The 25,955-nt window shown below is 35.8% G+C and overlaps 2 protein-coding genes across 3 annotated transcripts in view; one reads left to right on the top strand and one right to left on the bottom strand.

The window, feature by feature from the left end:
* LOC106660920 (sodium-coupled neutral amino acid transporter 9 homolog) overlaps window positions 1–19,432 on the bottom strand; it is a 111,097-nt gene extending 91,665 nt beyond the window's left edge. Inside the window, exon 1 of one of the 2 annotated variants that reach the window (XM_014383987.2) lies at window positions 19,351–19,432. In XM_014383987.2, the coding sequence (XP_014239473.1) occupies window positions 19,351–19,364 (14 nt within the window). In that variant the 5' untranslated portion in view covers window positions 19,365–19,432. Of the gene's footprint in view, window positions 1–3,497; window positions 3,580–19,350 lie in introns of those variants that run through there. The other variant, XM_014384006.2, reaches the window with a different exon arrangement.
* On the top strand, window positions 12,131–23,312 carry LOC106660974. Its single transcript, XM_014384060.2, has 4 exons — window positions 12,131–12,214; window positions 12,269–12,336; window positions 19,372–19,519; window positions 22,995–23,312. Exons 1-4 carry the CDS (start codon window positions 12,188–12,190, stop codon window positions 23,160–23,162), a joined length of 411 nt encoding a protein of 136 aa, XP_014239546.1. The 5' UTR covers window positions 12,131–12,187; the 3' UTR covers window positions 23,163–23,312.
* Window positions 23,313–25,955: the final 2,643 nt, after the last annotated feature.

Genomic DNA, 25,955 nt, shown 5'->3' on the forward strand with positions numbered 1-25,955 from the left:
CATGTAACTGGATAGTAAGATCGAACAAAGTTTCATGCATCGCAGTTGGGTACACACAAACCAAAAGCTAAAATGAACGAATTCTAAATATGCCTGATAGTAATCCAAAGCATAGATCCAACAGCCAAACTGGCAAATGCATTACTACCGTCAGACAGGGTAAAGATCGTGGGAGTGTTAGAGCTATATGCCGATCACTGGTATCTACGAAAACACGTAACACAACTTACGTATTCAACAATGACCCTATTTGTAGGCCATGTAACGAGGAGGAAGAAACTGCCGCTCATATTATCTTCGAATGCAAAGGCGACATAACCTATGAAACAAGGGGAACCGGGAAAAAGTGTTGCACCAATGGCAGTCAATGACCTACTTCTTAAAAGAAGAATCGAGCAAACTGAACTCAACTAAGGTACTAGAAAAAGTAAAATAAGCCCAAAGACTACAGTGCGTGGGAAATATCAAACCCCTTTTTTCTAGTATCTTCATCCTCAAATCATCTATTTAGTCATACAGAAAACATGACCAGGGAAAAACTCTGTTTCACAGTCTTCGCCGGTTTTATGACTGATTTCGCCCTATTAACAACGCGCTAGCCAATCCTACAATGAAGAGCACAAACAACTAAGTAAAACTCATTTACTCCAGAAGTTTTGTTAGTAAACTATACAACAGTTCTAGGTGAGTTCAAATTATCCTTATCATTATATATAATGAGAGAATTAGATGGATGTTGTGGGACTTCCTTTTGAGGACTGCGGGGCGAAGTACGTCTAATTTGAGCCTTTATTGACAATCCTGCTCTGCCCATCCTCACTATTTTGGCCTGTCAGGAGGGTTTCGCTTTTTTTAACGGTGGGTTTAACCAATGAAAAACTTATGCATGGATACCAAAAATAATACACAAACCATTACTAGACATAATCGATTGCGAGTCGATAAGCAGACCAAAACAACGAGGATGGCTAGACAAAAATGACTGAAGTCGGAGTACCTAGAAGGTACGAATTTTGTAAAATTTTATTCATTCGCTGTTGGTTTACGATTCATTAAAACGACCTAGCGTGCATACACGGATCTCAAGATCAAGCGCCATAGATATAAAGTGCATGTCGTCAGTTTCACGAGATTGAATTAAACAGTGTGTACCTTTTGTATCTAAGAAATGCTTCGAGAAAATTGAATAATGACTATATTTTATCACTTTTAGATGGGCGATAAAGATGACACTGGAATTTATAGCCTCGTGAAAGGTACGAGAGAAGAAAACAGTAGTTTTAATGATACACGACCATCCCCAGGGGCATTCGATGCCGATTGACGAGCCTAACAGCTAGGATTTATCGGTTTGAAACGCCGAATCGAAGAGGAACTGGCATTAAACAATAATTTCTCGTATCCTATTAAGTTGATCAGAGGATTTTTTGAACCTTTATATCTGATACACCGTCGGGTTAATAATAGTCGGAGGGCGTGCATACACGGCCGGCCTGGGGAAATTTATAGGTTTATTCACTTAATGGAGAAATAAAAAGACTTCACCCCCTACTAATTCATTCTGACTTGTAAAAGGCGTGCGCTCCGAGTTAAGATCCGGCGAGATTAATAAATCTCATCATGAAAGTGTTCGGGGTAAAAGTTCAAATTACCAATTTTCTCGGGCATGTAACGGATAATGGATTAGTTAAATAATTTGATTAACGCTTACAATACCGTCCGCACGTTTTAATCTATAGAAAATTTTTACACAAAAATGTTGATGATGATAATCATAGCTCAAGACTACATAACATGTCCTTTTACTTTAACTTCTTAAAATCATAACAAATGTTATTTTAATTTTTTTATACAACGTTTTTCGATCAGTGGCTCAATCTTTATCTTTGCGGTTTGGTCGGGAGGTCTGCGAGTAACGACCTGCAGTGGTTTGGACATGCCTGAATCACCTCTTATTGTCGTCACTTTTTGGTCGAAGTGGTGTCAGATTTACATTCGACCCTTATGGACTTTGAAATGAAACGCCCTGCCTAAGAAAATAAAAATAAAAGTAAGTAAACAAAAACCAAGCTTCTATAGTTTCAAAGACCGCCGACTAACTCTCAAACCGGACTCACCTCCCCAATCATGCTATTAGTCATTGAACTGATAAATAAAAAATAATAATAATGTAATTAAACAAATCAGGTAGTGATTGTGGTGTTTACGTAAAATCTATCAGATCTCTTGCTTTGTTTTCCAGGAATTTTCATTTTATGATTAAGCTAAACAAAGTAAAATGAAAATATCGTTATCTCACGGCATAGTTCGCCCCTTATTTCAGATTGTTAGTCACAGTAGCACTTTTTTTATTACGCCTTTCTCAAAAATGAACCATAACGATTATTCATTTTTATCAGAAAATTGATGAAATCCGATTGCTTATTGCCGAGAGACGCAAAAAGGTCCGGGTTTGACTGGCGTGACAATAGAAAAATGGAGACATTGTACGACGATACGCTCCACCTGGACTGTAATAGCATCTTTTATGTTGAACTGAATGGGCCAATGGCAAGTTTTTTTTATTGAAATAGCGTGTTACAAAAGGCTGCCGATTAAATCGTCAAAATTAAATTGCAAAATTGTATGGGGTGGTGTACGAGCCGTTTGAAATGTCATCATCCCCGATCGACTGCTTATTACCAGACCTTTCAGCATGTTAGTCATATTTAGCGGTAATCCGTGAAGGAAAATCTAAACAGTCAAAAGACCTGACCACTGGTCAAACATCCAAAATTGGCCAAATGACGAGACCAAAGCAAACGATGAAACACGATGACAAATATAAAATAAGTTACAAGTAAGAAAATGCAAACTAAAATTGACTCACACAGTTATAACAGCTTACACAAAAGTTTACAGCTTTCAATGAAAGGTGAATAGATGAAACAGGTCACTTCAAATAGTTTGTACGCAAAAAGTGAGACACCCCAATAAAAAAAAACAAAAACATTATTGATAAGCTGGGGACGCGATAATAGGTGAAGGAAAGATCTTCTAGAAGAAAACAAAATTGGTGTCGACTTAGACCTAACCACTGATCAAACCTCCAAAAGTGACCAAATGATGAAACACGATGTCAAATACAAATTAGGTTACAAGTAAGAAAATACAAAGTAATATTGACTCACGCAGACGTTACAACAGCTTACACAAAAGACTTACAGCTTTCAATGAAAGGTGAATAGATGAAACAACGTGGTCACTTCAAATAGTATCTACTCAAGAATTGAGACGGTGTAATACAAAACTATATAAAAAATATTGAAAAGCTGGGGACGCGATAATAGGTGAAGGAAATATTTTCTAGAAGAAAACAAAATTGGTGTCGACTTAGACCTGACCACTGGTCAAACATCCAAAATTGGCCAAATGACGAGACCAAAACGAACGATGAAACACGATGTCAAATATAAATTAAGTTACAAGTAAGAAAATACAAAGTAAAATTGACTCACACAGATGATACAACAGCTTACACAAAAGTCTTACAGCTTTCAATGAAAGGTGAACAGATGAAACAACGTGGTCACTTCATAGTCTCTATTTAAGAAGTGAGATGGGCCAATAAAAAAAAAATACATAAAAAGATTGAAAAGCGGGGGACGCGAAATTAGAGGGAGGAAAGATTTTTCTAGAAGAAGACAAAAGTGGGGTCGACTTAGATCCCCAATCAAAAACAAAGGCGGGAAAAGTTTAAATTTTTCGTTCCACCTTGTTTAATTGGTCATAGTTTTTAGGGCGATATTTTTTTCTATGTATTTCAAAATCTTTAAAGAGCCTTTAAAATTTGTAATATTGTGTCTGATTTTATTATATATTTTTTTTTAATCGCATGTCGAAGAAACTCAGTCACGTTCTGGGCTTCCATTTTGTACCCGAAGCGTGAAATTTCTATACCACGGAGGGCATGAAGAACTGGGTGACTTCTTTATTTTTCAAACTCCCGATGACTCTCGTGTTCGTCATGAGAATAATAGTGGACCGTTATAAACGTTTAACAATTAGGAGCCCACACAAACTTCACACGATATATATTTTATAGGTCAGAAATCCGTTTATTCTATCTTTCTAACACATTCCTATGTGCCATTAGAATAAACTCGTCCTAGGCGGGGAAAACGATCTCGAGTTGTTTATTTTTCTTTTGTTCTGGATGTACGAAGAATGGAAATTTCAATAATTACCGTACAAATCGTTCGTTTTAAACACATTGCATCTTCTCTAGTTGTACTCCAAAAACCGTACTACAAGTCAAAATCACATATAAAAAAAGCTCTTAGACAATGTGAACTAAAGTGTCAATATTATTTTCCACGTTTACTGTATTGCTTGTTTATTGTTCATACAGTTAACTATAGATAAACAGATGAGCTATGAACAGTTCTGCTTTTGGTGGCAATAACCCCCCCCCCCAGGGGTTCACCATAGCAGAGGTCATATCAACCCTCAGGGTGCTTTTGTGGGTGTTTTTGAAAAAAAAGCCCATTTGTAAGTATGTCGGGTTCGAATGTAGGGCCGCTGGATTCGTACACAGGACCTTTTCGTTATAGTGATGAGCGCCGTGTCAACGCCTAAACCTTAACCGTCCTTTATTCAGCCTAAATTTAATCTATGATACATAAAAATAATTAAAGCATAGACCGTGATCCACAATAATATACTTTGTTTATCGGTTGTCTATCTTCTGAATAACATAACTTTGTGCACTTATTGAAAATTGCAATGCAAAATGAGTGCCATAGAAGGACCAGTAAGAGAAGTTCGGCATGGAGATATAAAGTAAATAACAGACAAGCTGTCTCGTTAAATTTATGGTAATGGTCAACTCAAGTAATGGTAAACAGTGCATTGCTAACCAGGATCTGGCAATGGGTAACGTTGAGTATTTGACGGATGTGTTTCTGAATGGAACGCCGAGTATTTCACCTAATGGTTCAATACAACAGAAAATGGACTAAGAAAAATCGAAAGTTTTAAATCATGGAAAACCTCCATCCAAAAGTCAAGAAAAGAAGAAGCAAAGCTAGGTTACGAACTGGTCAATGCAGACTTCCTCACGTATACCTATTGGCTAGGGAACTATCTCTTTTAAGTATAACACGCGGAGATAAAATGAAGCTGTAAGATCTACGAGAAATATGTGCCTATAAGTACCTACGAAACAGGATACATCCAAAAATCTTCAATTAGTCCAAAACCTGGTAGAAGGACACTTCAGTCATGAGGCACATGAAGAGATTCATAGAAGGGCCATCCACAAGACAAAGGAATATATATAAGTTAACCGCAACAGAACCAGGATTCTGGTTGGACTCCTGACACTGCCGTCTAAATTTATAAGTTCATAACACAGACCTTCAAAAAAAGATCTTATTTACTTTTTGTTTGAAAGGTACAAGTGATGATTATAAAGTTGCGGCTCGCTGGACAAATGACTAGCGTCCGAGGCCGGAGACTGAGGAGGCTGAAGAGATAGGGTGACGAAAAACACGGGGTTATAAAGGCCGCTAATGTCTAGTCAGCTGGAGGCAGTTCCTTCAATTCTTAACACTCCGCTCCCAAGATTTAAGCTGTACTCAGCTTGCACATGAAGTTTCGGTAATGATTGGGGCGCTGGTGCTTTAGGGCGAATGGCCGATTCTTCTGCTGGTTTTCTAAATGATTCATGATTTCATAAGGTGTCACGGGTCCAACCCTCGTAGCATTCAGCTCGGCCAATGTCACTTGCTTCACCCTTTCGATTGCGACTTGCTGCTCTTGTGATATCTGCCACCGGTTTGTGCAATATTTTGGCGATGATGGCATTCAACCTTGTCACAATTTCAGTTTGTGCACCTCCACGATGAACCCGTAGGACATCTTGTAGTATATTACGTAATTCTTCTGTATTTCCGTTGTTTTCTTGTGCATGTTTCTCGATCTCCAATTTAAGGTTGTGGTATTGGGCTGCAAGAAATTGAACTCTTCTTTTATCCTATTGCAGGAATCCTCCCACAGCGAACTTATGCCCAGTCCTGCGATGGGCCCTTTACAAAATGGGACATCACTCAAATTGCAGTCATACTCCTCACGTATGTAAACAGACTGCCCTCTTCTCCCAGTACGAAATATCTAAATTTTCCTTTTTACCGTGAGCCGGAGGCACCCACAGGTTGGACCCGTGAGATAGGGGAAATGAAAACTTTTACAATTTGGTCTTTATGAACCAGTTCTCATCGTAACCTTATTTTCGGAATTCCATTTTGGATTAGGAAACTGGAGTCTAAAAGGTTACTAGGCTCGAATGGTTTACTATAATTTGTTTGTCTGAATGTTGGGTTTTAATAATGAGTTATTTTATAAGGTGGTGATGGTAAAACAGGATACATCTTAAAACAGATACTACGATTCCATACGATTACTACGGATACGATTCCAAACCCTGGTGGAACAATACCATAGGCATGAGGCATGCGAAGAGATTCATAGACGGCCATCCGAAAAACTTACAAAGGAATTACTAGAAGGCAACAGCAACCACACAATTCTGGCTGGACTCCTGACAGAGCACTGCCACACATGCACCAAATAGAAGCACAAACTGAAGAGAAACACTACAGATACTGCCAGAAAGAGGAGACCGCAGAACACATTTTATGTTCCTGTGAAGGTCTATGTAGGTGCAGGATCTTGCAACTAGAACAGGAAAAACCTGCAGCAAGATCCTAACTAAGGAGCCGCTAGCAAGGCTAAGGAGGTTGATTAACAACCTGAAACTTGCCAGTGAATTATAAAAAAACAGGGGATCAAAATAGATCTACTCTATTCTATGTCGAGGTGCAGAAGGCCTTGTGGCCGCCTCTTTATCCTTATCCTTATCCTCTAAGGTGATGATGGTGAAGAATATTTTTAAAACCACTTTTATCAATGGCATCTAATGGCATATCAATGGCTGGGTTATATCTGAATTGTTATAAGACAATTATTTATTGTCTTATTTATTTTATTTATAGGCAATTATTTATATGAAATTATTTATTCATTTGTTTCTCGCATTATCTATTTTTTTAATTTATAATAATTGTAAGTATGAAAATAATAAAGGCCGTACCCATGTACAAATGTTCTTATTAATGAATGTAATGTATTAAGTAATTAATGTTGCATTTAATTGACTTGTTAGATTGCCTAAAAGTTCCCCTGATATCCCAACTAATCTACAACGCGTGATCACTGTCGTTCTCTTTTCATAAAGATAGTTTAAAAATTCTATTGGGCGCTCTCTAGTGTGTGTTCTCATTATTGCAAATGCTGCTATTAATTATGGGATGGTTCCAATAATTTTTTTTGATGATTTAATTTATTCATAACAGTAGAACAATTATTATTAAAAGATCCGACTTCAGCATGTTCTTCTAATTAACACATAGCTACCTTGAAGAGGAGCCAGTGATCTCTGTATCTTTCAAGCAAATTTTCATTGCAGTAGCGACTATACAGTTCTTATAATTTATATGGGGGGGACCCATCATACTTAGGCAAAAATTTTAGGATTTCATGCGGGAGAGGTTTAGAAGCAGACATGTTTTCGTTAATTGAAGGATATGAGGTTTCATAAACGGATTAGAACAATATATAATGAAAGTACTGACAGTAAGTCGATTTTGCTGAACTTCTGGCTTTTCTTCTTCTGACGATGTAGAAAGAGTCCGTCCTCTGTAGACTGAAGATATCCTCTGCTAAGTATGCCTTTTCTAGGCCAAAGTAGTTCGTTCCTCTTCTCAAGCTCGACGTTTCCAAGTAGGTCAGAAATTAGTGTTCTTTCTGGTTGATGGCGGATTAAGAGTTAACGCTCACGTTCTTTTTTTTTCGGGAAATCGATCACGGCACATGCTATGCAAATACAACCTAGTAAAAGTGGAGACCGCAGAAAGTCATGTTGTTGGTGTAGATTTTTGCAAATAGGAAAGGAAAAGCAGTCAAAGGCTATGGAAATCAATTAACAACCTGAAGCTGGCCAGTGAGTTACAAAAATATAGGAGAACAATAAATTTACTTAGGTCGATGAGCTCGGGGGAGCGGCGGTTCTGGTTAGCGGTGCGGGGTCATGAAACTTAGGGGTTTTGGAGGTTTAGTACTGTGACCTTGTGAAATCATTTTTGATACAGACAAAAATAAATATAATGTGAGAAGTTTTGCGGACTGACATACAGCTGACATCATCGCCGGCCCTCTTCTTGTTTTCCTTCTTTTTTTACTCTTTAACACGTATTTTGTTCTATTAAATACAGTCTTTTGAGCGTCTCTATTTGTTTACTTATTGACTGATTTTTTACGAAAAGTCGATATGTAAAATGCTATTTTTAAATCATTTGTATCTCAGTTTATCAAGTACAGACTAGTCACAAAACGTACACATAAATATACCTGACCGTCAAACTGATTGATGACCCATGGAAGTCTGGCCACATTCACCCCAGAGTTCTTCGCACGTAACACACATACTCCCCGAGTACTCCATATTCCTCGCGGCAGGGTTGATGAAGTCTACTAGTAAGGAAGCGTGGTTTGTGCTCCCCAGGCAGTGGAGCCTTCTGGCTTATCGTACCTTCGTAGTTCCCTCTTTCAGCGCATTTGACTCAAGTATTATTTCTTCGAAGTATTAGGTTATTTTGTGACTGTCGCTGCTACAATTTCATTCCCTGTTTTTACCCATATTATTTAGATTTTTCCAAGATGTCAGTGACCTTAGTACTCCTCCGAGTCTAGCCCACTCCAATTTCATTAGTTTGTTAATCTTGGTAGGGGTTGTTTTAGCATAAGTTTATCTAGTATCTAGCGGACCTAGTATATCCACTTCTCTCTCTTTTTTTATTCATTCTGTGATGAAGGATTCTGTATTTGTTTTTGTTATTCCAAATATAGGCCTATATGGATTTGCAGATCCTCCTCGGCTCAGATCTGCTTTTTCGTTACCCGAAATTCCTTTGTGCCTGGCACCTAAGATATCATGAAGTTGTTTTGTTTCCCCAGGTTTTGAGGATTTTGAGATGACAAGTTTTTATGTGATATTTTTACATATGCTAATGCTTTAATATTGCATATTATCTTGTTTGGCTATCCGATCTCATGAGGATTTTTTTTTTCCAGTGTAACCTCTTTTATGATTTTCTAGGGCATGTATTTCTGCTTGAAAGACTGAAGTGTATTTGTACACAGCTCGAGGGGCGATGGGGATGCTATTTCACTCTCCCATTTACTCTAATAAATACACTCTCTCATACAAAACACAAACACATGTTTCTATATAAAAAATTCCCAATTCCCCCAAAAAGTAGACCAGGAGATCCTGAACCTTGCTACCGTGTCCGAGAACCGTTCTTAAATCCGGCGGCATTCCTACAAGCTCTCTGTATGGAGCCAAGGCATGACACGCCTCTATTATATGGGACACATCGAGCAACCTTTCTCTGCATAAGCGGCACCTGCTTTGGCCCAAAAAGTAGGTGCCCGTGTGTCAACCGCGTATGGCCAATCCTCAATCGGGTGAGGACGATCCCTTGTCTCCTGCTCAGGATCTCTGAGGGCCAGCTTCCGGTCGTGTTCCTGACTTGTGTAAGTAAAATTGTTTATTTATTGACCACCATTTTTCGTAATTAAGGCATTCCTGAAACTATTATCTATTCTCTGTGCTGTTCATTTGAGATTATGTAAGTATTTTTATGCAGTGTTCGGTTTGTAAAAAGTGGTTTTTGTATTTACTCCTATTTTCCTAAAAAAGTATGTAACTAATACTATAGAAATTTATTTTTAAAAACCTCACAAGGCCAACCTTACAAAGGATAAACCACTAAATGTAGATAATTGTAAGCATCACTAAGAAGATCATGGTCGTTGATCATTGTCAAAAAAAAGGTTTTTCACTCGGGCTTTTTTTTATACGGAATATTTTCTTTTTTGCCTTCAATCATCATTATCGTGGGCATTTGAGGACTGCCTTCCGGAGGCGACAGGGCTTTTAAAGGTCTGTTTTCTTTAATCTTGTATCTTCGACTGTGACGTGCGCCAGTCGCCTTTTCTACTCCGTGTTCATTATGCACCTTGTAATCTCGTAAAGGTAATCCCCGTTTTAAGCGTAGTCAACAGACGGTAACGAACAATAAAAAGAACTAATTGTCACATTTTTGTCTCCTTGTCTGTTCCTTTTTCGACGCAGTTATAAAACGAAAGTTTAAAAAATGTAACTTAATTATTTCCAATCGATTTTTGACGAAACAAGTCTTTTTCAAGCAATCAAGCTTAGTATAAAGGACCAACTTGTGGATCATATATTTAGAATAATTTGATCAAAATAATCCGCCAAGCCTCGCTTTTAATTACGTGAATATCGGATTTTGGAAAACATGGATTGATGCTTTTCAAAACATGAGGATACCTGTATTAATTGCGTGATGAAAAGCTACTATTATAAACAAACATACAGGGTGTCTCAGCGATATTCCAACAGCCACGTTTTTCTAAATTAAAAACAGATTTAATGTTAATCTTTTATAGAATAATTTTTGATCCTAATTATTTTAAATTTGCGTGAATTTGTTAAAACATCTCTTGTGTTTTTTGACCTACTAGTTTTTAATAGAATATGAAAACCGATATAAAAATATGTAAATGGAAAACATATTTTTGTTTTGAAGAAACGTTTGCCACTTGTCGAATTGAAGTGTGATTGTTAATTGTGTTAAGTGAATTGTTTATTAATGTAATAATTTTTCGAAAATCAAATCAAAAAGAACAATAAGGTTAAGAAGGGGAGAAAAAAGAAAGATAAAACAAGTCTAAATATTTTGTTTTTGCAGAGAAATCGCTGAAAATGTTTATAGTTTAAAAGAAAAGCTTCCGAAAATAAACACAACTATGCTGGGAATAAACGCGTTTTTCCTCTATTTTATAAATGTAAATGCTTGAAATTTTAAGTTGCAATAAAACTAGATGAAAAAATTCTTTAGGACGCTTAACGGTTTACAAGACCAAAATAAATTTATTTTAGACTTACTAGTCTTTTTTGATTGGCTTTTCTATGCATACTTTTAAATTGCAGCAGTTTTTTTAAAAATAGTGATTATGATGTAAATGCTTGAAATTTTAAGTTAGAATAAAACTAGATGAAAAGCTTTTTTAGAACGCTTAAGGGTTGACAAGACCAAAATAAATTAAAAATATTTCTTCCTCTTTGGCATACTACAGGGGGTGGTTTTTTAAACATTACTTCCTACGATTGTAAGTCATTTACATTCATTTACAAACCGAAAAATAATCGTTGCAATATCATACATTTTGGAGAAATGTATAGTGAAAGATGAAAAACTACAATTTTTTAGGCAAAACATGGAAAGGCAGAACGTTTGGAATCTTGTATCTGAAAATTTGTGATGAAAGTGGTTTTTTTTCACCTCCTGCGTCTTTACAATTATTTAAAAAAAAATATCAACCTCAATTTCATTCTTTCCCCCCTCCGCCAATGGTGTATGGTATGGTTTCGAAAACTATGGATCTCGGTACGGTCTGGATGAAAAAAGTAATTTCAATTGTTACAACCAGGCTTTCGACCTATTTTAAGCCCATCATTAGGGCAAAATTATCTTATATATTTAATAGATGGTTTCAAATTTCTTTGAAGACCGACTCAGGCCCAACATTGCCAAGGACTGTGAAGTATCTGAAGACAGACTATTCGTGAGTTAAAAAATTGGTACATTACACTTTAAACAGGAAGTTTGAAGAGAAAAAAAGTTTTTAGGTGAAATATAATATATTATAAAAGATGTTTATATACCCTCTCAGATAAAACGTCTTGTAAGTATTGTAAGTAGATCAGCAGTATATAAGTTGATTTAGAAAAAGAACTAAGCACAAAAGATGCGAAATAGGGTTCGCAGTTTTTTCTAGATTTGAGCAACTCAGCCCCAGAGTAGGGGTGATAAAAGTTTGGTGGAAGCCGTGATTTTCGGCAAAACCTCACTAGGAAATATTCAGAAGGGCAAAATATACAAAGTATATTAAGGGATAATCCCGAAGGCGAGAAGTGGGAGCGAAGGAGGTGGGGGGATGGGCATAAAGGGTTAATTCATTCCTTTAAGGGCTCAGTCGACCGACACAACCCGATAACATGGCTGCCCTTCAGACGCTCAGCATGGTGAGACTGTTCGAAATTGTTTCATGTTCAATTTAAAAACGATTTTTTTTTCAGTTCGTATTCGCCCTTCTCACGTTTCTCGCATCCGCGGAGAGCTTCTTCTTGTACAGCACGAAAAAATCGTAAGTATGATTTGCACGTTATGAACATAAGCATCATTTCACTGTTTTCTTTTCACTGTCCTTTCCAGCCAAAGGTATGGTTGATATATTATCTTGGATGTATTTTGACTGGTTTTTCGTCATGCATTCATATAATTTTATATTTTTCTTCCTGCCAGATTAGCCACCCAATTCAAACTAGCCAGATTTCTCAAATTCCTGCCACCTAGTAGCAAAAGATTTAAATTTTTCTTTCACTACCAACAAATAATTGTGTCAATTAAAAACTCTCAATTCAAAAAATTTGAAATATCAGGTACAACTATGCTGTACCTTGTAGTAAATATTTTTCTTTTTATGGATTAATATTAAGCCGTAAAAAATACTCATGTTTGAATTAAGTGCGAAATAAATTTTTTCGAAGCATAGACCAACAAACCGGCGATCTGGATTCGAATCCCGTTATAGTTCATGAAATTTTAATTAAAAACACCATGAAAAAAGTTTTGTAAAGTGAGTAATGTAAAAGGAAAGCCTACTTTATTTCATTTCAATTAATTAAGGTTTTTAGTTGAGATGAAAAAAAGTTAATGGCACGAGAGGGATTCGAACCCACGACCTTCGGCTAGATACGCCGCTGCTCTACCACCTGAGCTATCGTGACCTCGATCCACTCGGACATCAACTCCCCATCTCAACCCCACCTTATGAGTTTTCCCTCCTTTTGCCATTTTTCATCTCAACTAAAAACCTTAATTAATTGTCATGTATTAATTGGTCAAGCGGACCACGAAAGTAGTGAATTTATTTCATTTGTTGGCCCAACTTAATTTATGGGCTTGATTCAGCTGTTCGGGAAACCTAAGAGAATGGACACTTCAAGACTATTTGCCTTTTACAGTTCAGCCAATGTGTGGTGATTAGTCACCATTAATCCATAATTATTCAGAAATCGTGAGATGCGGTCTGGTGTGATGGAGGTTTTAGAAAAACATTTTCTTTATCGTGCCCACGTTTCGATCTTTATTGAGATCATCTTCAGGGCTCAAAGTGTTTGTCTTCTGTGTAATTTTGCAATTCTTCCGTGTCGTGTTTAGGGCACTCTCAATTCTCAATAAAGATCGAAACGTTGGCACGATAAAGAAAATGTTTTTCTGAAACCTACATCACACCAGACGGCATCTCACGATTTCTGAATAATTAAGTTCAGCCAATGTTGAATGTGCTATGCTGGTCGTTTTTTGGTCAAAAATTTATAAGGGTTGACATTTTCCCATGTACATGTGCTATGTTTTACAGATTTGTAAACAATTCTTCCTAATTTTCATTTGTCTTAGAGATGAAGATTCTAAAGAATCTGCAGAATCTATGCACACCAAGCGGAAATTACTTTCTTAATGATACACCTGTAAATTTTCATGAATACTTTAAGAATTCTACTATGAGACGACCGAAGGGTGTTTTTATTATAATCTGTATTCAACATTATTTACAACAGGAAAGAACTCGTTTTAGGCCCAAAAATGAAATTCTTCTTATAAACTATTTCCAATGGAACTTAGGTAGGAAGGTAAGATCGGTAAAAAGGCGTATTTTATAAAAGCTAGCTCAAGTTTTCAAATCCTTTCCACCTAATAAGAATAGTTTTTCTACCTCAAACAAATTGTATTATGTATGGTCCCAATTTTTCTTCTTTAATTAAATAATCATCATTAATCAAATATACGATTCAGTCTGACAAAAATTCAGTGCTTGATGTTCAACAAAACATCCTAAACATATTAGAGGCATATGCTAGACTAAACAACATAAAGGTAGTCCAAAATCGTTCGTCTATGAATATGATTCTATTTATTGACCATGTCCTATTAAATTATTCAAATTCCAGAATCTTTTAGTTTGCTCCGAATTTTTTAAAAATAATTTTGTTTCTTTTTTATGAGGGTATTTCACATACGAAAATATATGAACCCTGGGGGTGCCGCTGTTAAAAAAATACGTATGTCGGGTTCGAATGCAGAGTCGCTGGTTTCGAACCCAGGACCTTTACCTTAAGATCTGAGCTTCCCGAACTTTTACCCAGGGGATCCCTATCACAGAACAAAATCCAGTGCGGACCTCTCTCATTCAAGTATTTCAAATTAGATACTTATAGTATGCAGCAAATTAAAATGTTCTAAATTAGCCAGTCTATTCCTAATTAGGTGATGGAGGAGGATAACACTACGAAACCAAACATTTGCTTGGTTAATTTTATTTAAAAAAGCCGGAACACTAAAATCATCAATTGGACAGAACGAAACCAGTAGGTAGGACAACCTATACAAAGCTAGGACAAGCCAAATTCAAAAGTAATAATTTGAGCATTTATGGATTACTGAATTAATGGGAAGAGTAAGGTTGTTTTAACCTGTACAGTTTGGATATGTTGGGTTTAATTTTTGCCGGAGACGGATGTCGGGTTCGGCATATTACTGCTTCATTTAATTTTGGTGGCTTTAGAAAATAGGGATCCGCATAGTTAAGTTGTGGCAAATGGAAGAAGAACCCGTTTTGCTTTTTCAACGAGGGGTTGAAATTTTCCAGCGTCAAAGAATCGGACTAAGTAGATTTCAAGATGGAGTCCGAAGTAATGTCTATCAAATATATTCACTTGAAGACAGACTGGTTGATTTTATATAGACTCAAAACGGTTTGACCACCCATTGCATTGTATCTGTTGGGAAATAGTGCTCAAAGGACATCTCCAAACTTCGAATGTGTTTACATATTTCATAAATCGCAAGTTCTAGTTTGTTTATTTAAAAAAAATCATTTAACACAGGGAAACAATCCACCTCTTCCTTCTCATTGGGTTTTTCTTTCGAATGCGCGAACTTTTTCATTAGTTGTACTATTCGCTTGGAAAGAAAGAATCATCCCGTTCATTTTCATGAAAATATGTGATAAATACGACAGCATACAGTTCCATTTCTCATTATTGAAAATATTGGCCAATTTGACATTGTGGCCCATAAACAGAGATGAGACTTCATAACGTGATCCCTGTAACCGTTAAAGTGATTTCCCACGAGACAGCCACATAGCTTCTCTATGGTGAAGCTGAGAATGGTGAAGGCTTCCCATATCACCACGTATACTGTGAAAAGTCTTGACTTCAATGGCCGCGACTTGGTATGATTAATAATTTGGACAGATTCATCCTAAACTTTTTTAAAAGAGGCTGGCATTTATTTCATGAGTAAAGCATGTCTGCAGAGAACAATGACCGCTGCCGCAATCCTTTGATTTATCTTCTATTTTCGTCATCACTCCGATCGTTCGGCCAGTCCTTGCTTTTCAACCATCTGTGCTTACGCCAATGCAATTAGACCATGGAATTTCCCTAATTGTAAAAAAAAGTCCAACAAACGGAATATTTCGGCGCCCGATGCATCGATAGCAAGTGGTGTGCACAAGAGAAAATCCTCGTCGAAAAATCTCGCATATTCATAACAGACAAAAGCCAATTGTGTTGGATGCGAGAAACCCTTTTCAACTCATAAATAATGTAATCTTTTGACCGTATTGTTTGAAAATGACCTCGAATACACAAATTTTACTGCTTTTTCGTCAAGCATGAAAAATATGTCGGTAATATAGACTAGTTTTTTGACCAAAATTTATACGGTTTGACATTTTAGAGATTTTAGATTTCTGTGTTCCTTTCTTAACAGACATTTTCCGTAGTGTTTCATTAGCTTTATACTACATGCAGAACAATTTTCCCTAATATTTTTGCTCCAGATGGTCATTATTCTGCGGAGAACTATATTAGAAAATCTATCAGCTCATAGACAAAGTCGTAGTTCCTAACGATACAATCATCAGAGAAAATCAAACATGTTAAACGACTCTAGAATCGTGAAATGTATCATAAAAGATAATATAAAGATAGATCAAGATCGTATAAAAGATCGCCTCGGTATCATACAAAAATTTTATTCGTAGGTACATACTACTTAAGATAACAATTTCTTCCTTAGGTAGTAAACAAGTCTAAATGAGGTTACTTGACACAAATACTTAAGAGTGATTAAATTAATTGGCTGATGCACCAAATTTATTTAGCTGATGCAATATCACTTCAAAGTTGACATAGGCCATTTTTTAACCAATTCTATAATGGGAGTGACTAACTAGAATTTAATTTTCTTCAAATAAACATTCTTATAGTTTTATAAAAAATAAATTATTTAAATTCTTCATACGATATCCAAGTTTCTGTCAAATCAGCCAGGCGTATATTGCATCACAAATTTTGTCAATGGTTGATTTAATATTCGACAATTTTTTTTATCTCGAGTAGTCATCTTCACTTCCATAGATATCGGTCAATACATTTTTTTATGATGCAAGGAACGAGTGAAAATTATCTGGATAGATTGATTATTTTTAAATATATTTGAAACACATTGATATACATAGTTCAATAATAATTCTGAAAAATGCAAAACTAAACATTCTTTCTTTCCGAAGTACAATCATACCGCGTATCTTAAATTTTAAAGAAAGAAGAGAGAAATAGCTATGTTACCAGAGGAGCTTCTCAAAAGAAGGTAGAAGCCAATGATTTCACATTGAAGGTAGTCTGGAAAGGTCAGTCCTCAACAAAAAACAAATTAACCATACAGCAGGTCCATGGGAAAGAAGGAATAAGAGGCTAGTGAAATAGGAGCCGTTTTACTAATACTTAGTAGGTCAGGAACATAAGCATACAAATAATTTGAATAGGGCACGACTAAAAATTGGACGTTTTTTAACTTCGAATCTTTATTTAAAAAAATCTAATATCTAAGGGAAACTTATTCATCGATCTCTAAAATTATTGATTATAAGCATCTTTTATGTTACAAAATACTCTTATACTTCAATTCAACTGTTTTTAATTAAATTAGTCACTAATTTTTGGTTAAGTAAATAACCACCTAAAGCCAAATATACAATATTCCATGTGGGAGAAAGCAAGGAATGAAATTTTGTCTATTTATTTTGAGTCACTGTTGGATTGCTGGATATTTTTTAAAGTAAATTTTAAACTCAAAGCAGGCAAATTTTCAACACCCCACATCATATGTTTTCATATAAACGGTCTTAAGCTTTCTGTAGTCCTACCGTCAAATAGATTTTCCAGAAAGATATTTTTCACCTTTCGGTTCGTTTTTCTCCAAAACTGTTCATCACACTGAAACGATTCATTTATCGTTTTGTAGAGAATTAATGAAGGAAAATTCATAGCAAGCAATGTTCAACAAACATTTCTATAAAAAAGGGGTAAAAGTTTGTACGACTTAATGTTGTATCTACGAAAAAACCACCTAAAGCCAAATAAACAATATTCCATGTGGGAGAAAGAAAGGAATGAAATTGTCTATTTATTTTGAGTCACTGGATTGGTGGATATTTTTTAAAGCAAATTTTAAACTCAAATCAGGCAAATTTTCAACACCCCACCATCATATGTTTTCATATAAACGGTCTTAAGCTTTCTGTAGTCCAATCGTCAAATAGATTTTCCAGAAAGATATTTTTCACCTTTCGATTCGTTTTTCTCCAAAACTCTTCATCACACTAAAACGATTCATTTATCGTTTTGTAGAGAATTAATGAAGGAAAATTCATAGCAAGCAATGTTCAACAAACATTTCAATAAAAAATGGGTAAAAATTTGTACGACTTAATGTTGTATCTACTAATTGACGATTTAAAAAACTTAGCTGGGAATTATTGCTATACTAAGAGAATAAAAAAAGTTGCAATAGACCAAACTGATTTGTACAAAAATATGCCTAAAATAAATATTTTGTGTTTATTTTTTTAGACTGTTCATCTGCTTATCTGCTTAGAATACTTGCAGCAAAGATTATGTTTCATCTGATTGACATATTTGCAACCTTGTATAATATCTTTCAATTAATTAAGGTTTTTAGTTGAGATAAAAAAGCCAGTGTCACGAGCGGGATTCGAACCCACGACCTTCGGCTTGATACACCGCTACTCAACCACTTGAACTATCGTGACTTCGATCCACTCGGGCACTAACTGCCCATCTCAACCCTACCTTTTGAATTTTCCCTCCTTTTTGCCATTTTTTTTAAATTAATTGAAAGATGTTAATTGGTCAAGCGGACCACGAAAACTAGTGAACTTGTATAATACGTTTTAACCAAATTCTATTGTATTCAGTTCAAAACACTTTTTAATCAATTAGACAAATATTTTTGGTAAAAAGTCACCTAAAGCCAAATACCATATACCATAAGGGAAAAAGAAAGGAAGGAAATTTTCTCTAATTATTTTGAGTCACTCCCCCCACCTCACATATTTTCATATACGCGTTCCCAAACTTTCTGTGGTCCAATTGTAACACTTCTTCGAAGTTCTTCATGACATTGAAACCGTTCTTGTTTCAATTTGTAGATGAATAATAGACAAACAATTGCCGGGGACGATTTTAAACAAATCACCGTAGGAATGGGTAATTTTTTTTGATAATATTCTCAAAACCTGATAAATTATGTCACAATTGTAGGCTATGACCAAAACTTAATGATTCACTATCATAAAAATACACATAGCAACATACATATTCATTGTATACTTAAAAAATAAAACAAAACAAACCGAATAGGTTTTGATAAAGTTGTATGGAAAATATGGCAACGTTGTGGCTTCTTTTTGAAGAGCTCAGTAACCTTGCATAATTGCTGAAATTTTTGGTAGTTGAACAGAAAGTACAAACCCTACTTAGTTGCGTACTAAAAAAAAATTAGTCCAATAGAATTACTGGATTTTGAGACGGTCAAACTGAAAAAATGAGAATTTTTTTGGCTTCTCTTTGAAGTAACTAAATCGCCGTCATAAATATTGCTAATGTTTGAAATGTTCATCAAAATAAAAATTAGCTGAATGAACGCGGGGCAATACATAAACACTTTTTCTTCCGCAAAACTGTCACTACACCCTAAACTTAAGAAAATAAGTAAATGGACTTACCATTGTTTTTTCATGTTTCAGTGCACAGGAAAGAGGTCCGATGCCACCTCAGTACTTCAGAGAGACGACGCCGGCCCAGATGCCCTGGGGCCATCCACAGCAATTTACATTCGACGGATCTGGCCCGGTTACTGTCGCACTTCCCGTAGCTGTGCCCATTCAACCTCAGGTAATATTCACCGAACTATTTCACTAAAATAATTTCAAGAATAAATCTCAGTACTGAAAATCAGATTTATTATTAATTTGTTATTTTAGTTAAGTTAATAAGTTTAAGCTTGATAAGATACTTTACTAAAATTTTGTGATAGACTAGTTTACACTTAAATAATCTCACCACTAGTTAAAAAAGTAAAGTAAATATAGATAAGTTTAAGGTTAAAGTTAAAGGGTTTTTTATGATCGTACGAGCGAGTGATATTGGTCTATTGTGCAATCTCCATTATTATCAAGAGCTCTTCGTTAAGCTCAAGTCTTTTTATCAGATCCCAACGCTTTGTCTATGACTTTCGTGTGTATCCTTCACTTTTTGAAGTGCTTTTCCTTTTCCTGCGCCTTCACACCAAACCCGCAAAAAGTTTAGGTCCGATAAGGGATGGAAATGCTCATTGCCCCTCAACCTTTATGCCTTGGTAACCAAAGTTAATTTTGCTGCCCCCATGTCTGGCAAGCAGGTAAACTGATAACTAAATTAGTTAAGGCACTTAAAATAGACACATGGACTGCAGTATTGATGATATTTATACGAGACTGAAAAATGCTTTCTAAGACTGACTTTTTTCAAAGTCTGGCCAGGTGGGTCCAAGGAGGACCTTTATTTGTTCTATTTTGCATTCGTAAAGAGATTATGAAAGATGTCGTCGTGAAACACCCAGCTAGAAAACATCGGACTGTTAATGTTGTGAAGTAGATGAAGGAAAGAATTAAATTTCCTGTCTTTTAGTGATCCTATTTATCAAATGTTGTTTACGAACTTCAACTTCTCTCTTTTGAAATGGTCTTTATTTTTGTTTCGAAGCTGTTCTCTGCCTGACGATGGCTCTTTCCCATCTGTTGGTTATAGAGCAGCTATTTTGCTATGGGGAACTAAATCGATTGCTGGAACAAAACGAGGATTTTGAGGCGTTTTATTGACATTTGTAATTCTCTGTCAATCATGCTATTAATTTGGCCCTGTTTAACAACGCATCCTTTTAAGCCAACGGGACGATAAACACTTTTATACGTGATGGAAAGAGGGCTCAAGACCAATTTTGCTCGAGTGATGTCCAATGATGATGTCCTTAGATTAGAGCAGACAACCTCAAAATGTGACTTATCTTTTTGCTTGTTCTGGTTCTTTATATAGCATTTCTTCTCTTGGTCTTTTTTAATATCGGTCTCTTTATCTTGAGATTTTATCGACATAAGGGGATACAATTTACTCCTAGTTCTTCTTAAATTTTCAGACCATTGAAGAACCCATCCAAAAGAGTGGCCCTAAGACTGATCCCTGAGGGTATTCTCGCCACATTTTCAGTTATATCTTTATTTTTTGTCATTCCAGCACTTGTTTCATTGAAATGGCACGAGATCAGGTTGTAAATGTTTTGGGGGCAGGCTTTCTTTTTTGTTTGATCATGGGTCGACTTTTCCATTGATAAAATAATTGTAAGAACTTTGTTTAAAAACAGTTGAAATGATCCCAGAAGATTCTGGCTCTAGGATGGGAGAGAGTGCTTCCTCCTTTACCATGTCGTAGATAAGCAGGTTGGAAAGTTCGATAAATCCATGCCCAATAGGTCGATGTCTCCTAGGCAAAACACATCATTTTTGCGATAGCCAAAAGTTGATCAGTTTTATTCTTCTATTAATACTCAGTAAATACACTTTAACAGCAGGATTAGGAAGAAAAATCTAAAACTGAATTTTATCCCCTAAAAAAAAGAACATTTGGTACCATTTGGTTTAAACTTCCCTTAAAAAATCCTTACGTCTCGACTGACTGATTATATGAAAACGTTATCATCGTGTAAATAAACTTACAACTGACCAAGTCGTTTAATGAATTACGAGTGTTCGTTTAATTGGTTTATCGTTTTTTAATATGTGCTGAGAGGATTAACCACTTCAGTAATTGATCGATGTTTCAGTCGAGATTTCTCATCGTTAGTTTTTCTCTTCTTGCCATTTCCAATTTAGGGTGGGAGGTTAAGCGTTTAAGCGTGCTAAATGAAAAATCATCTTTTTACTTTCACATATCTTCGTCAGTCTGGCATGCGTTAGTCGATGGGAGAATTGTCGACCTTCTGCTTGTTTTACTTTTGACCTTCAGTTAATAATTAAACTGAATTGCAGTGAAAATTACCTTAAGAAAAACAAAATAACGAATAAATCCATGAAATACTTGAAAGTACGAAAATGGCGGAATTTCTTTGCTACACTACTTTAAACTTCTCCATACAAAATGTAATTAATGCTAGACTGATGCGGAGACACTATTAGGACTAACTGGGCTTAATAATATCCAGATTACAATTGCAACTTTACAATTGTACTTATCTTAGTAAAGCTTTTTTGTTGCAGTGTGATACATATATTTACAATTATTTTCATAGTTGATCGTATTGAACGGGGCAAATAATCGATATTATTCTCCCATTGCACTTCACGCCAATAGTTCATTATTATTTCTCAAAAAGGATGATTTGTGGACATTTCTGCTTGAGACAACTTATAGAATTCCACAGACGAGATCTGTCTGACAAGGCTTGGGCAAGTATATCTAAGAATTTTGGATTGAAAAGATCAGAAACTTTGGATATTAGAAGGTTTAGCTCCATGGTCCTATACTGTAGGTCATTAGAAACTCCTGGCCGAGTGGCGGTTCTGGGTTCAAAACCTCCTTTGTAGAAGTAGGAGTTTATTGTTTGTCACTGCTAATTCACTGTATTTCTTTTTCCCGGTCTTTTTGGTACTGTGTACTCCATTGTGCGTATCCATTCGATAATTTATTGTTGGATAATTTCTTCTTCTCCATAGCATATGCTACAAATGTGGTTATCATAAATAACTTGTTGAGCATGTTTTTTTTTCTCAGATACCATTGAAGACTTTACAGTCATATGAGTTTTACCCTGATTAGCTATGTGCCAGTTTTAATAAAGGTTCTTTTACCATACGTTTACTGTGTGTGGCAGCTGTAGAGTTAGTCCGTTTCTGTTTTGTCTAAGACCCATTCTGAGATAGAGAACCTGTGTTTGATCTAGGAATCCTAATTGTAGGTTCTGGGCACATGCTCATTTTAGACACTTTGTCTCTTTGTTCAACCCTTTCAATCAAATAGGACATATCGAGCAACCTTTCTCTACATGCCGAACACACATCCGGGCCAACCTCCTCACATGCCCTATTTATAATCAGGTGAGGATGATTCATCTAAGAGTGAGAACCTCCGAGTGCCACCTATCTATAATGATATTGAAATGAAGAAAAATAATGGTCTGAAAGGCTTATTATTAAAGATTGAACTAAAAAATCCTTTTGTTCACATTCTGAGAATATAAACTTGAAACACATACATACCTAGCTTGTAGAATATCCTTGCTAGGTTCAATCATATTAGTGTATTTTTTATTAATCCCAAATTTTTAATTTTTTTCCAGCTTGCTCCGATGCCGACGACGCTTAAAGGTATGGTCCACAATGTCCAGCTGGTGCCCTGCCTATGCCCAGTGTCCAAGGACCTTCCGGAGAGTGTCCTTCAGCAGCAGCAAGGCTCTTCGCCGTACCTCGTTCAAAGCAACCCTCAGCCCACCACCACTCAAGCATAACTGAAAGAAAATCAAATTATTAGAATTTGTTTATGCTATTTATTATTTACGCTTGAGAAACTCTGAAGACTGATATGAGAGACTGATGTTTTTATTTTTCTATCTATGTTTTTTTTTTTTATACGGCAGAATATATATTGTGAATTTTAAGTCTGGTCTTTTTCTTTATCCTACTTAAGACGATAAATAAATTTAAAATCGATACATCCTGAAGGATTACCTAGGCGTGCAGCTGGCGCTATGTTAAAAAATATTACTTATAGTTTATTACACCTTTTTTAAATTAATTGGGAGAGTGAAGGTTGTATGGGTTGAAATGTATATTCTTTTTTTCACACTAAGATTCACTGGGGTGAGGTGTTGAAAATTTCAAGTCGATACGACAAAATTTGGTTAAGAGGATTATTGTCTGAAAAGGTTAAGGTAGTGGCTAGAGGATCGGATGGGTTGTCAGCTGGTAAAATGTGAAGGCCAGAACACCACCCTGAGACACACCAGAAGGATTAGTTAGTTTGAGGACGACGCCGACCGATGACTCGGAAGTACCGAAGTAAGGTCAATGAAATTGCTTCGACAGATAAGTTAGTAGATAGAGGGGAGCTTTTAATGCTGTATTACGGTCAATGTATTATGCTGCGCAGCTTTGTGGTTTTTTATACGGAAACTTATACACTTCAGCCTGAAAATGATTTTGACTCAATTTTCATTTTCGTACTCTCCTGCTAATAGTTCCTAAGGCATTCTACGGCATAGGGTTTCACACTATCAACGTCTTAGACCAAAGGTCAGGATAAAAGTGATTTAACCATGAAATTCACTCACTAAACACAGGCCGAGAACCTCCTAGCTACTTTCGGACGAATAAAAACAATAGCATGTATCAAGCAGGCAAGGAAGAATGGTTGAGGAAGATTGATATAATATAACACGGTACGTACAAATTCGGCAAGGAAGCAGAGGAGACAACAACTTCATCCACGATACACCATCTGTAAGAGGCTTAACCTCCAGCTGAAATTATGTAACAATCGAGGCTCCTAACTAAACTTTTTCACATTAGAATTGTTGAACCTTTTAAAAAACAGTACGACCCTCTGATTTAGCAAAAATCTGCTTGATAAACGAGGAAGTAAACATTCCACTTTATCACTGAGTGTCCTTTACTGGCAGCTTATCAAGTCGGAAAGCTTTTGTTTCGAAAATTTTTTAGTTGAATCGTTGTAAAATGTCTTCGATCTTGTTTTCTGTTAAACCAATTGATCAAGAAAATCTTGTACAGTTTGAAGGTTTCCATTTGCGACTTTCGATAATGATAGGTCTTTCTCTTTCTACGTTTACTTATCGTGGGTATTTGCTGAGTGCATCTCTCTTTTTGGATGATCGAATTCAGGCTTTTCACCCCGTATTTTATAGCTATTTCCATTGTTGCAAATGCGATCGGGCGTACAAGTGTTCTACTGCTGTTCGATTCTAGAGATGAACCTAATGAACACCAGATCAGAGTTGCATAACGATCTGAGCACTATTCAATATGCAAATTTGTCCGGTTTTATCAGACGGTTAACTGCCACTTTTACTCTACGTCACGGTTATTTTTTCCTTCAATATTCGACTTTCTTGTTATATCTTTTGACAAAACATTCTTTTTACCACAAAAATTTATATTAAGAATCGCCATTGGACTCTGTACGCCCAGGAAGGTACAAAGCCTGAATGGAAGGGTGAAAGAAAAAGGCCATAAAGAATTGGAAGAAACAATATTTTATAAAAATGGTGTTCTCTTTCGTTGTGCCATTTTGTTAATATTTGGTCTAGATGTTTGTTAGGTGCACATTATTTATGACTTAACTTGTGATTTTTCCTTCTTGAAGGTGGGATAATAGGTCATATCAAAAAAACCACAACCAGTTTTTATCCACAACGTTTTGGATTTATTTTAATCCTTCCTCAGGTGAGTTAACGCCTATAGACAGAACAAATATTTCTTACATTTTTAGATCAACATGGTTATCATTGTTTCTTCACTACTTACAATGGTTAAAACAGTGGTCATCAGTCATTAATATTTTATAACTGTTTATTTTAAAAAAAGAGCCAGTGTGGTACATATTTACGTCTTTCAGACGCCGAACAAACGTTTTAATCTTTTGAACCTGACTAATCTGTGAACTGTTTTAACATTTTGAACTAGTCAGGTTCAAAATATTAAAACGTTTGTTCGGAGTCTGAAAGACTTAAATATGTACCACACTGGTTCTTTTTTTAAATAAACTGTTATAAAATATTAATGACTGACGACCACTGTTTTAACCATTGCGTTAACTCACCTGAGGAAGGATTAAAATAAATCCGAAACGTTGTGGATAAAAACTGGTTGTGGTTTTTTTGAGATGACGTATTATCCCACCTTCAAGAAGGAAAAATTATAAGTTAAACTGTTGAGGTCGAAATATAAAAAAACATTTATGACTTATGCATTTAACTGCGTCATACTACATAACAAGCTGTATTAAATAATTGCTTTTTATTTTACGACACTGGGCCAAGTTATTTGTTGAGATTGTTAAATGAATATAAGGGAAAAATAAAAATAAACTGTAATCGACCTGATTGTACAATGACAAACGCAGAGATAAGATCGAGGTTAAGCAGACCCTTAGATTACAATGTTAAGAACCATATAATTGATATAGTGCACTGGCCATGGTCGTTCAGGAGCTGAATGATCTCAATATTTATTTTCATTGAACTTGACACCATAAGGCTTCCAAATTGTTGATAGGTGGTCATATT

This window comes from Cimex lectularius, unplaced genomic scaffold, assembly GCF_000648675.2.
Source record: "Cimex lectularius strain Harlan isolate CLEC.00 unplaced genomic scaffold, Clec_2.1 scaffold23, whole genome shotgun sequence".
NCBI lineage: Eukaryota > Metazoa > Arthropoda > Insecta > Hemiptera > Cimicidae > Cimex > Cimex lectularius.